The sequence below is a fragment of the Rhinopithecus bieti genome, unplaced genomic scaffold, assembly GCF_001698545.2.
Source record: "Rhinopithecus bieti isolate Rb0 unplaced genomic scaffold, ASM169854v2 scaffold_1618, whole genome shotgun sequence".
In the NCBI taxonomy this organism is placed as follows: Eukaryota; Metazoa; Chordata; class Mammalia; order Primates; family Cercopithecidae; genus Rhinopithecus; species Rhinopithecus bieti.
Genome location: NW_016803937.1, coordinates 5731357 through 5744387, shown reverse-complemented (window position 1 = coordinate 5744387; position 13031 = coordinate 5731357). Strand labels below are relative to the sequence as shown.

General features: G+C 42.3%; 1 protein-coding gene across 1 annotated transcript in view; it reads left to right on the top strand.

Moving 5' to 3' along the window:
* CDH13 (cadherin 13) overlaps positions 1 to 13031 on the top strand; it is a 1182232-nt gene that overhangs the window by 1126598 nt on the left and 42603 nt on the right. The window contains exon 11 of the mRNA XM_017860982.1: positions 4422 to 4564. Within this exon, the coding sequence (XP_017716471.1) occupies positions 4422 to 4564 (143 nt within the window). The remainder of the gene's footprint in view (positions 1 to 4421; positions 4565 to 13031) is intronic.

The window sequence follows — 13031 nt, the reverse complement described above, 5'->3', positions numbered from 1 at the left end:
CCAGTCACTCCTAGATCAACAGGAAACTTGTTACCTGATGAGTTGCCTGTTTTTTTTGTTTGTTTGTTTGTTTGTTTGCTTGCTTGCTTGCTTGCTTTTTCCATCCCCATGATTGTTCCAACTGAAGGAGAAAAGATATGATAAACCTTTACCAGGCACCCTCTGCATCCAGGCACTCTACTCGGCCCTGGGGGTGCAGAGCAGACAACCCTGGCCTTGGGCATGAAAAGCACTGTGCACCGAGAAGTGCAGCCCCTGGAATCCAGCGTGCTGTGCTGCATTCCAGCTCTGCCTCTTCTTAACTGGGCCGCTTTTGACAAGTTGCTAAGCCTCTCTGATTCTTGGTTACCTCAACTTTAAAACAAGGACAATACCCACTTCATCAGGTTGTCGCGAATCACAAAAATAAATGTAGTAATGCTCCTAAGGGGTTTAGCACCAAGCTGGGCCCAAGGACACATTCTGTGTGTCTAATGACCAACTTTTACCTGTCCTGACACCAAGGAGCTTAGAGTTTGATGGAGATGGCAGAGCATCAGGGCCCGTGTTAGGCTCCCAAAAGCATTTTTACCAGTGCATGTGCCTCGTACAGACCTACTGAGGGTGATTAATTTTACTGGGAAAGTCATACTGGGTGAACGAGAGGAGACGTGTGAGTGGGGTCTTGAAACACAGTAGAAGTTTGCCAGGTGGAAGCATAAATGACTCTTTAAATGAAAGGCTGGTGTTTTTAAAGCAGTTCATTCTCATGAGTAATTCATCGCTTCTGTTTTCACAAAATAGTGAAAGGATCATTGCAGCAGCAAGGGCGTGTGGAAGCCCGCGTTCGCCTCATTCGTTCTCCCCAGCTGTCCCCTGTCACAGTTGCAGCTTCAAAACATTGTTCCCCGAGGCTCTGCTGAGTTGGATGTTTCTGAAACATTCCAGGGGACAGTGTGAGTCACACCAGGGAGGACACATGAGGCCATGACCCCAGTAAGCCACTAACATACCCACAGTCTGACTCTGCAACAGCTCTCCCGCGGGCGCCCTGCACGAGACCAAGCCCTTTGTGTCAGCCTCAGTTTGCCCTCACAGCTACCCCACAACACCACCAGGACTGTCCCCAAGTCACAGAGGAGGAAGCGGAAACACAGAGAAGTAGCTTGCTAAGCTCAAAGTTAGAACCCAGGTCCTTTTCTCTCCAAAGTCCATGACTGTAATGGCCATGTGATGCTGGCGATGTGAACAGCTGGGCAGAGGCAGCACAGAGGGTGACAGCAGGCCTTGGCACCAGAGAGCCAGCTTCCAAATCCCAACCATGCCCCATACTAGCCAATGACCTCGGCAAAGTTCACATGTCTCTAGGCCTCTCAGTTCCTCATCTGTAAAAGGGGAGGAATAATATTATCAACCTCCCAGTGCTGGTGTGCGGGCTAAAGACGTAGATGCTGGAGGCTCCTGGAGCGGTGCCCAGCCGGTGCAATGTAAGGCTCCATGCTGCTGCAGCTGTGTTACTATTAATATTAAATGGAGGCTGCACCCCGAGGCTGTTTTAGGAAAGAACAGACCAGACGTCTTCCAGGAAGCATCAGCAGGAGCCTCTCCTGCCATCCTTCTGCAGCTGGGGAGTCTGGTGCATCCACTTTGCAGGGCAAAAACTTGATTTGATTCTCGGGTCAGTTCACATGACCCCAACACAAAAAGGAATGATACCAAACCAGAGTGCCTCCATGTGAATTAAATTTACAACAGCGCTGCATCAGAGCATCTGGTAATGCCGACTGGAAGCCCAAAGACCTCCAGGCGGTTGGTGCTAAGACTCCAGGAGACGCTAGGAGCACTCAGAGGGGCTCTGGATGGTGGCCAGGCGAGGGTGGTAGGTGAACTGCTGTCTGTCCTGGGGCGCCGTGAGGCTTGTGGTGACTGCATAGATGCCCATTCCCTTTGTCAGCCAGCAATTTCTTATTCCCTGGCTCCCCTTCTCAACAACCCAAGTTGACCATCCCTTCTTCAGTGACCACAGCCTCTCCCAGGTAACAATCCCATTGCTGCCCCCAAGATGACCTTTAAGTCATGGACAAGGGCAGTTCTTCTTCTCCTTGGCCACACAGGAGGCAGCCCCTTTGCTTCCACCTACATCTGAATAATCCCACCTACCACACTTCGATTCAACCTAACTATCCTCACAGGCCACCTTTTCTCAGAATTCAGTATCTTTTTCAAAGTAAGATCCTTCAGATGAAACATACCTGCTGACCACCCACCCTGAGTCACTAAGTTAGCTGGGAAGCAGTTTTGAGTGTGGGTTCAGGGTCGCAGCTCCGAGGTCAGACCACCTGGGCCCACATCCTGACTGTACGACTTGAGTAGCTGTTGGTTTGTGTCTCATCTGTACGTAGGGATATTATACCTACTATAATAAATCAGTAATGCCATGGTAACAAATTATTGCAGACATGGAGGCTAGAAATTTATTCTCCCACAGTTCTGGAGGCCAGAAGTCCAAAATCAGTCTCACTGAGTCAAAACCAAGGTGTTGGTAGGGCCATGCTCCATCTAGAGGTCTAGGGGAGGATCCTTCCTGCCACTCCCCACTTCTGGTGGCTGCAGCATTCCTTGGTTTGTGGCCGCATCACTCCAATCTCTGCCTCCACAGTCATGTGGTCTTCTTCTTTTCTGTGTCTCACATCTCCCTCTGCCTCCCCCTGAGGACACTTGTGATTGCACTTAGCACCCCTCAAACACCCCCAGAGAATGCAAAACAATCTCATCTCAAAATCCTTAGCTCTGCAAAGTCTTTGCTCTATAAGGTAACATTCCCAAGTTCCAGGATTAGGAGGTAGATATCTTTTTCCCTGTGAAGACTTGACAGTCATTTGCTCCAAGCCCTTCAGTTGGAGATTTTCAATCCTGTTGGTTAAATCAGGTTTTAAACATCGTTAGACCAAAACCTGGCCATACAAAGCAGAGAAAATCAACCTCATGCATCTTTACCAAACCAAGGAGCTATCAGTTCCCATGTCTCTTCCTGGGGATATACTTCAAAGAGCAGTAGGAAATGGCAGAAAAGTGCCAACAGCATCTTTCTGGCTTAGGTCTCCAAGTGGCATATTATCCAAGCAACCCAATTCAAAGAAAGCTGAATCATGCCCAATTTGAGTCTCCCTGATAGATAAGACTATTATTTCTTACTCGGTGCATCTCTATATTATTTAAACTTCAAAAAAGCAACCTCAAAACAAGTAACATTTTAAAATCTTGGATGGTTTCCCATTATCCAAAGTCCAAACCCCTTAAAACAGTAGTTCAGGTTCTCTGTAATCTTGTCTAATCTGTTTCTCAAAACTCATTAACTTTTAGTTCCCTTAAAGAAGCTGTTTCAAACACAACACTCTACGTTCTAGTCCCTGAATATTCATTTGCCCAGCAAATATTTATTGAGTGTCGCATATGTGCTAAGCAGTGTTCAAGCAGCTGGTGTCACAGCAGTGAACAAATTTCTTGCCCTCATGTAACCTACATCGTAATGAATGTCTCTGTTCCATCTGTAATATAGTTTGGCTGTGTCCCCACCCAAATCTCATCTTGCATTCCCATGTCTTATGGGAGGGACCCTGTGGGAGGTAATCGAATCGTAGAGGCAGGTCTTTCCCATGCTGTTCTCGTGATAGTTAATAAGTCCCAGGAGATACGATGGTTTTATAAGGGGAAATGCATTTTGCTTGGTTTCATTCTCTCTTGTCTGCCGTGCCTTTCACCTTCTGCCATGATTGTAAGCCCTCCTCAGCCACATGGAACTGTGAGTCTATTAAAACTCTTTCTCTTGTAGATCACCCAGTCTTGAGTATGTCTTTATCACAGTGTGAAGATGGACTGATACAATTTGTTAACTCATATTCTCTTTTCCTGGTTTTTCCGTCCTCTCCATCTCTGATGACATCCTATCTGTTCCTCCTGTCTTGGTCTGGATGCTGCATTCCCTGTGAGGTGTCCAGTATTGCCCTGGATCAGAGGTAGTGAGTTCTTCCTCCAAGCATTGATGTGCCCTGCTTGTACCTTCACAACTGCAACTCTCCCACTAGTCCACAGACAAGATGTATCCCAGGAGTAAAAGATACAAGACTGGACATGGACTCAGGATTTGGACTGTGAACTCTGCTTTGCCTCTGTGAGAGCTGGGCAGATGGCAACAGCATCTTCCTCCTAGGAGTGTCAAGAGGAATAAAGGAGGCACACACGCAAAGTGCTTAACACAAAGCAGACCCAGAGTCAGTGGCCTCGTGACTTTGTGAATGAGCAACTGTAACAGAAATGATGGTTTTGGGTTTTTGTTACCTATAATCCAGCACCTAGCATAGGAGCTCATGCCCTACACTCTGTAAATGTTTCTTGAATCTACTTTGAATGCAGAGTGTGACATTGTTGGGATTTGTTTTCAGGTATTCTATTTACAAGGACCCAGCAGGTTGGCTGAATATTAACCCCATCAATGGGACTGTTGACACCACAGCTGTGCTGGACCGTGAGTCCCCATTTGTCGACAACAGCGTGTACACTGCTCTCTTCCTGGCAATTGACAGTGGTGAGTACTTGACAAAGACCATCAAGGGTATACTTTTCTACTACAAATACACTTTTACATTTTTAAATTTCTTCTGATACACCCAGGGGTGTTCTTGGGAAGAATATAAGTGTGTGGGAACAGCGAAGTAAATGTTTAAATATACACATATTGAGTTCAGTAATATCTCCACATCCCAGAATCCTTGGATCTTTTTGGAAAGCAAGTAATGTCTGGTGAGAGGTCAGAGCAGTGAACTCACCCTGTCCCATCTTGGGCAGGCGTGGAGGTTAGAAAGCCACGCTGATGTGCTTCATGTTAGTGTCATGCTCTCATTTGCAAAGAGGCTCTTGGACTTAATGCAAGTTGAAAGAAAGTCCCAGAGGACATCGCTGACCCTGACAATTGAATTATTCCCGTGGCTTTTATCCTATTATGATGCGCTGCCAAGGAAAGGCAGCAGGTACAATCAGTTAGTGGCTGCACAACCACAAAGCAATTGCTGTTCGTTCAAAAGATGATAATGCACTATCTGTAGGCCAGCCCCTGATTAGTTGCTGGGGGCGCAGCAGTAAACAAAACAATAGCTGTCCTCATGGAGCTGATGTGCAGAAAGAAGGCAAAGTTCAAAGTGCTATGATTGTTCTCTGCTCTTTTGAGATCAGATTGCTGGGCACAAGGGCAGAAGGAGGGTAACCTCTTAGGAGACTGCATCGTAATCTAGGCAAGATGGTGGCCTGGACCAGAGACTAGGAGGGGATGGTAAAAAGAGAGGTCCTATATATTTTGAATGCAGAGCTGACAGGATTTGCCATTAACTGAGATGAGGGCATTTCAGTTGGTCTGGGGACATGTTAAGCTACAATATGTATTGTGTCAATCACACATGAAGTTTTATTCTCCCTATTATTCCTAAAAGCCGGCAGTTTATGGCTAAAGACTCAGTTTTGAGTCCTTCCATATCAAGATGAATATTTATAGGTGCCCATTGTTATACTCAACAAGGGTGAACTAAGAGTTCTCAGTCCTGGTCCTCATATACCGGCTACTGACACAAACCATTAGGAGACAAGTCTAAGAACTGAGCAATCCATGCGGCATACAATAGGTAGAGAGTGCTTCACAATAAAGGCAAGCCTTGAGCTTAGCCTTGAAAAACGGGTAGGATTTGGATGAGTGTCATTACCCAGGAATCTAAGACAGAGGAATCAAAACTAGAAGGCAGCACAGCATGGAGGTAAGAGAAGGAAAAAATAACTGTTATATCCGCTATAAGTGCATATGTAGGAATCTATTTGGATGTATGTGGAAAAGCCATCTTCAAAGCCAGATGATTCATTTGATAGAACAGGCAACCAGAAGACCCTGTAACTTCTTGAGGAGGAAACTGACATGATGAAATATCAGGTAGACAATGTTCAGCAACTGAGAGCTGGACCAGATCTTGTGCTTGCTCCTGGAGACTCACGGATGAATAATACATGGTCCCTGTGTTCAGAGGGCTCATGAGTTATTTGGAAGATTAGTCAAGTACACAGAAGATCACAGTAGAGTGTCCTAACTGTTCTGATGGAGCTAAGCCGAGAGAAGCCCCTGTCCAGCCTGGGGTGTAGTCATGGAGAGCTGCCTGAGAGAGGGGACATCTCACCTGTGTGATGAAGGATATGTTGATTAAAGGTAGGGCATGCTAGTCCTGGTGTTAAGAGTTAGTTGGCAGCTTCTGATTGGTTAGCCTTAAATTTCATTTTTCTTTAATGCAGGCATTTATAAGAAATAGCTCATGTTGGCCAGGCACAGTGGCTCATGCCTGTAGTCCCAGAATTTGAGGAGGCTGAGGTGGGTGAATCACAAGGTCAGAAGTTTGAGACCAGCCTAGCCAATATGGTGAAACCTCGTCTCTACTAAAAATACAAAAATTAGCTGGGTGTGGTGGCACACCCCTGTAATCCCAGCTACTCGGGAGGCTGAGACAGGAGAATCTCTTGAACCTGGGAGGCAGAGGTTGCAGTGAGCTGAGATTGTGCCACTGCACTCCAGCTGGGGCGACAGAGTGAGATTGTCTCAAAAAAAAAAGAAAGAAAGAAAGAAAGAAAGAAAAGGAAAAAAAAAAAGAAATCGCTCATGTTCAGTTTTGCTTATGTTTGCAGATCAAGCAAGGTTAAGGTGACTTATGAAACCTAGCTGGCTTTTTCTGCCCAGTGATTCTTCAGGCCTAATTTCCATTTTAATTTACTTTAACAATTGTTATGACTGAACTGTGTCCTCTCAATGTTGATATATTGGGGTCCTAATCCCTGGTTCCATAGCATGTACCTTATTTGGAAGCAGGCTTGTAGCAGATGTGGTTAGTAAAGATAAGGTCATGCTGGAGTAAGGTGGGCCCTGATCCAACATGATTGGTGTCTTCATCAGAGGGGGACTTTGAACACAGGCATGCACACAGGGAGAACACCATGTAAAATGAAGACAGAGATCAGGGTGATGCTTCTGCAAGTCAGGAGTTCCAAAGATTCCCTGCAAACTTCCAGCAGCTGGGGGAGAGGCTGGGAGGAGAGCCTTCCTCACATCCCTCAGCAGGAACCAAACCTGCGGATGCCTCAGTCTTGGACTTCAGGCCTCCAGAACTGTAAGACGATAGATTTCTGCTGCGTAAGCCACTCCTTTGTGGCACTTTGTTATGGCAGCTCTAGCAAAGTAATGTAACATTTAAAGGAGTCATTACCTATAAAGCATTTGGAACAATACCTTGCATGTAGCAAGGGCTCAATAAAACTTAACTTTTTTTTTTTTTTTTTTAAAGGTAAGGCATTCTAGAAGAATAAATATGTGAGAAGTTGGGAAGTTGGTCAGCATTAGTGGAAGCTAGCATGGCAGGTTCTTTGTGTGCAAAGATAAGGACAGAGAAGTGTGTGGATACCGTACCGGACTGTTCCAAAGTTGGAACTGGGTCTTGTAGTCAATGCCCAGCACCTACCATTGTGCCTGACTTAGAGCAGGCACTCACATGCCTGTAGAATAAATCATGAAATCAATCATGAAATACTCCACATGCCATGCCAAGGACTTTGGCCTTGACAATATCACTCACTTGCCCCCAGAATAAACATTGTGTTTTATTAAAGATACATCCCAGCCAGGCACGGTGGCTCACACCTGCAATCTCAGCAATTTGGGAGGCTGAGGTGGGCAGATCGCTTGAGGCCAGGAGTTCAAGACCAGCCTGGCCAACATGGCAAAACACCATCTCTACTAAAAAAATATATATACCTCCCCCCAACACACAAAAAAGAAAGATACATCCTATAGCAGCATAGAAAATGGATGCGATGATAGCAAGATGTGAGGAGGGAGGCATCAGGCAGCTGCGGCAGAAATACAGGTAAGAGAAGAGAGAAGACCAAGCCAAGGTAGTGAGGTTAGTTCGGGAAAAGTCAGCCTGCCGTGGGGAAATGCATTAGAAGCCATAGCAGTTATCTTAATTGATGGGGTCAGAGTCTGCACAAGCATAACATAAATGGACCACAGAGGAAGAACCTAGATAACATCTGAAAGTAAGAAACAAACCTTTGTCGAGAGCTTATACTGAACATGTACTAGAGAAATGCAATATTCAGGTTTCTGGTCCAGAAATCAGGAATGATGATTTCAGCAACATAAACAGGGGATGAGTTTCAGAGGATTGGTCCTTCCTGTTTTGGGGGGTGGGTGTTGAGATTATGTCCCAGAATAAGCTGGTAGGATAGAAATGGAATAAGGAGAGATTTTGCTTAGGGAGTTGCCCATACAAAAGAGATAGGACTTATGAAAACAGAAAATCTTTCCAGAAGGAAGAGGTCTAGACAGAGTATTAAGTACATACTCTGGGATGAAAATAAGCCAAGAATGTTTAAAATGCTGTGTGAAATGAAAAGTATCCATTACTGGTCAGCTAAAGTAACAATGGCAGGGTTCTGTACTAGGTAGAAGTATCTGTATATATAGAGAAATTTCTCAGCAAAGAATGTCATGAAGTATGGATGAAATATAGCATAGTATGGCTGGCATTTCTTTGTGAAATTTTTCGTGCAATTATAAATCCAAAGAAACTAGAAATGCAGTATACTTGAATTGTTACCAGAAGCGAGAGCCTTCTTTACAGGTATGCAGTAATCAACTAAGTGGCACCGTGTGTGTATACACCTTGCCACTGATTATTAAGAAGAACAAAACCAAAATTTGCAGATTAGGAAGCAGACATCGAATTTAGTTGACTCTCTAAAAGTCGTATGGTTAGGATAGCATTTTTCTACCTTTAGTTTCTTGCATTTTTAACATTCTTTAAAATTTCTGTGTGGAAGCAGCAATCTGGTCTAAACTTCTGCCGTACCACTTACTAGCTATCCGATTTTGAAGAAATGATGTACAATGTAGTCAGGACCTAATGGTACCTTACAGCGGTTTCTCATCTATGAGACTCATTGAGTCTCAGCTATGTTTTCTCAACATTCAGCATACACCTGTATGAATTGTCTGGCTGTGTAACTGTGAAAGCTTCTTACAGACTGTGAATCTCGTTTTCTACATATACAAAATGAAGAAGATAATTCCTACTTATAACGTTGTTGTGAGAAATGAGTGAAGTGCTGTACCCTCTAGATTCTCCATCAAAAGCCGTATTAAATGTTCACTACATGTTAATCCCACCCCAGTGGGGGTTCCAGAAAGGAAAGAGTAGAGCCAGGAATGATCCTTCTATGACCCAAGAAAAATACAGCTTGAAATCTACTTGTTGTCTAACTCTGTTAACACTAATATCAGACAAGGAAATTTAAAATCTAGTGCCACAGATGTTTCCAGAGAGCTAAAATGTCCCCAAAGATGTAATGGTAAATAGAAACCAGGTTGACATTAATATACAAAACCATCGTTAGGAATAATAATCCTGAACAAGACCCAAAGGACTTACAGCAAAAAGAACATAAATTAAAAAGACCTTATAAATCAGAGCAACTTTTGTTTAAAACCTCCTTTTGCCTCACCAAAACTTACCTCTAAATATTATGTTTAACCAGGAAAAACCAACAGTATCTATTAGATCAAAGTTAGTAGGCCAAGCACAGTGGCTTACACCTGTAATCCTAGCCCTTTGGGAGACTAAGGTTAGCAGATTGCCTGAGCCTAGGAGTTCAAAACCATCCTGGGCAACATGGCAAAACTCCATCCCCAAAAAGAATACAAAAATTAGTCAGGCACAGTGGCACATGCCTGCAGTCCCGGCTACTCAGGAGGCTGAGGAAAGAGGATCACGTGAGCCCGGAGAGGTCAAGGCTCAAGGCTGCAGTGAGCCAAGATCACACCACTGCACTCCAGCCTGGGCAACAGAATGAGACCCTGTCTCAAAAAAAAAAAAAAAAAAAAATAGTGCTAATTGATGTCTCAACCTTATCCAAAGTGAGCATTTGTTTTATTAGCTTTTAGAAATTTAATTTATTTGATGGAATGAAAGAATAAGGATTTTTGGCATGTAACACTAAGAAAGCTAAACCAAAATAAATTGATTTCTCCAAACAAAGAGTAACTCGGGAATTAATGCCAAAACATGTTGATAAAATATATGGCTTCAGGAACTTCCATGTAGGATATAGTAAGGAAATATCTCCACTGTAAAACTAGAAAATCTAGATAAATTACAAAATCAGATAATATAAAAAGTCTTAATTGTAAAGGAATCAGGGAGCTGCAGAAGCAGTGAAACCTAGATAAACTAAAATACCAAAGAGGGAAAAATTATTTCACAAAGAAAACCTTTTTTTGTTCTGGGGGCATTGTCTGATTCTAAGTGAGTCAGGCTTGGCCCCTGCAGAGAGCCTAAGATGGAGGAAAAGAAATTAGAAATGGGTGACAGAATCACAGGGAGCTTTCGTGACAAACTGGAAACTTGAAGGGCTTTAAACACGAAGCTGCTTTTCCTCTGTGGACAAATGCTGTAAAGGACAGAGTGAAATATCCTTAGGTCTCACAGGAAACAGACACCTACCAAAGGAAGCAAGCTCTCATCAAATACATAGCCATTCTCTCATTTGAGGTATTTGCCAGATTTCAAAGTTACAAGGGGTTAAAGGATGGGGTGTGGGATGGCTGGAGAGTTAGGATGGTAACCACTGAAGGGAAGAACTGAATTTCCTGGAGCCTTTCAGGCTGAGATACTCTAGACTTTCAATCAAAATCCCAGTCGGGCCATACTCAGCAACAGGGGTAAGCCAGAAGCTGACTCAGTCTTGTTCATCTTGCAGCCCAGTCTGACCCTTCTCAAGCCCTTACTAAGTTGATGAAGCAAGTCCCCATCTGATATGGTTTGGCTCTGTGTCACCACCCAGATCTCATCTTGAATTGCAGTTCCCACAATCCACAGGTGTTGTGGGAGGGACCCAGTGAGAGATAATTGAATCATAGGGACAGTTTTCCCTATACTATTCTCGTGGTAGTGAGTAAGTCTTACAAGATCTGATGGTTTTAGCAGGGGTTTCCGCTTTTGTGTCTTCCTCATTCTCTCTTTGCCTGCTGCCATCCCTGTAAGATGGGACTTGCTCCTCCTTTCCTTCCACCACGATTGTGAGGTTTCCCCAGCCATGTGGAACTGTACGTTCAATTGAACCTCATTTTTTTTTTTTTTCGTAAATTGCCCAGTCTCCAGTGTGTCTTTATCAGCAGCATGAAAATGGACTAATACTTCACCCTATCTGGCTAATACAAGAGAGGGAAAAACTCAAAGCAGGATATGTCATAGGAAGCCTCTCCAATCTTTTATTGATAATGACCAATTTACAGTTTTAAAAAATTACTTGACCTGTAAAAAACAAGAATGTGTGATGACCAAGAGAAAAATCAGACTACAGAGGATCCAGATATTTGAATTAGCACACAAAAGCATTAAAATAAATATGATTAGTATGTTCAAGGAGCTACAATAAATGATAGATTCAAGCAGGGAGAATTATACAAGAGATTTGAAATCTTTAAGAAGGAATCAGATAGATATTCCAGAACTGAAATACATATCATCATGTTAAAAACTCATCAAGTAGACTTAAAAGCAGAACACGGGATTTTTGACCTAGAATATGAATCTATAGAAAACATTGCAAGGGAAGCACAATGAGGATAAATAATGGGAAAAAGTCTGGCAAAAGACTAGTGTGTGAAATTGGAGTTACAGAAGGATAGGAGAGTGATAATGGAGCGGAAAAAAATATTTGAAGACGTAATGTGTGGGAATTTTCCAAAATTGATGAAAGACATTCTCCTTATTAATTCAAAAAGTTTAGCAAACCACAAGCTGGATAAATTTGAAGAAAAACACACCTCAGGATACTATAGCCAAACTAATGAAAACCAATATCAGACAGAAAATGTTAAAAAATAGCCCGAGAATAAAAGAGGTATTTACCTACACATGAGCAACAACATGACTTATGGCTGACTTCTAAATAGAAGTAATGGAATGTGGAAGGCGATGGAATGACATTTCTCTGAGCACTTTAAAGATACCTACCAACCTAGAATTCTATAGTCCTCAAAATTTTCCCTTCAAAATCAAGGTGAATTAAAGACTTCTGGGGCAAAAAAAAAAAAAAAAAAAAAAAGGAATCATGTTGCAAGCAGGTTTATGCCTTTTACTGAAGAGAATATTTCAGGCAGAGGGAAAATGATACCAGAGAGGCATAGAAACACACGAAACATAAAAATAGAAAGTTAAATATGTATAAAGTAAAAAAGTAAGTAAAGTAAAATTGTAAGGACATAAACAGTTTAAAATATTTATAGAATTAAAATGCATAACAGCAATAACAGAAAAAGTGAGACACTATAAATGTAGTTAAAACAGTTTCTGCAGCATTGGAGATATAGTTAAAGCAATACTTTGTATTAGATTGTAATAAGTCAAGTATCGATATTTTATAATCCTTAGGGTAATCACTAAAAGAATATAAAAAGCAAGTAAAACTAACAAATTAATAGAAGGAAATATATTTGACTAATCCAAAATAAGACAATAGAGGAGGGGGAAACAACATTAAAAGATGGCCAAATAGAACAACAAAGTGATACAGTAAGTATTAACCTAATTATACCATAGTCAAATGTAAAATGTAAACAGACTAAATATTTCAAGTAAGGTTATCAGACTATTTTTAAAAATCAGCAAACTAGATGCTGCATACAGCAGACACACTTTAAATAAAAGAACAAAGAAAGGATGGAAATAAAAGAAAAATATACCTTAATAATACAGTCTCTCCTAAAAACACATGAAAATATATTTTAAAACAAGCTTGTCCAACCCATGACCTGTGGGCCATATGTGGCCCAGGATGGCTTTGAATGTAGCCCAATACAAATTCATAAACTTTCTTTAAACATTATGAAATTTTGTGGTGCTTTTTATTTTTTAGCTCTTCAGCTATTATTCGTGTTAGTGTATTTTATGTGTGGCCCAAGACAATTCTTC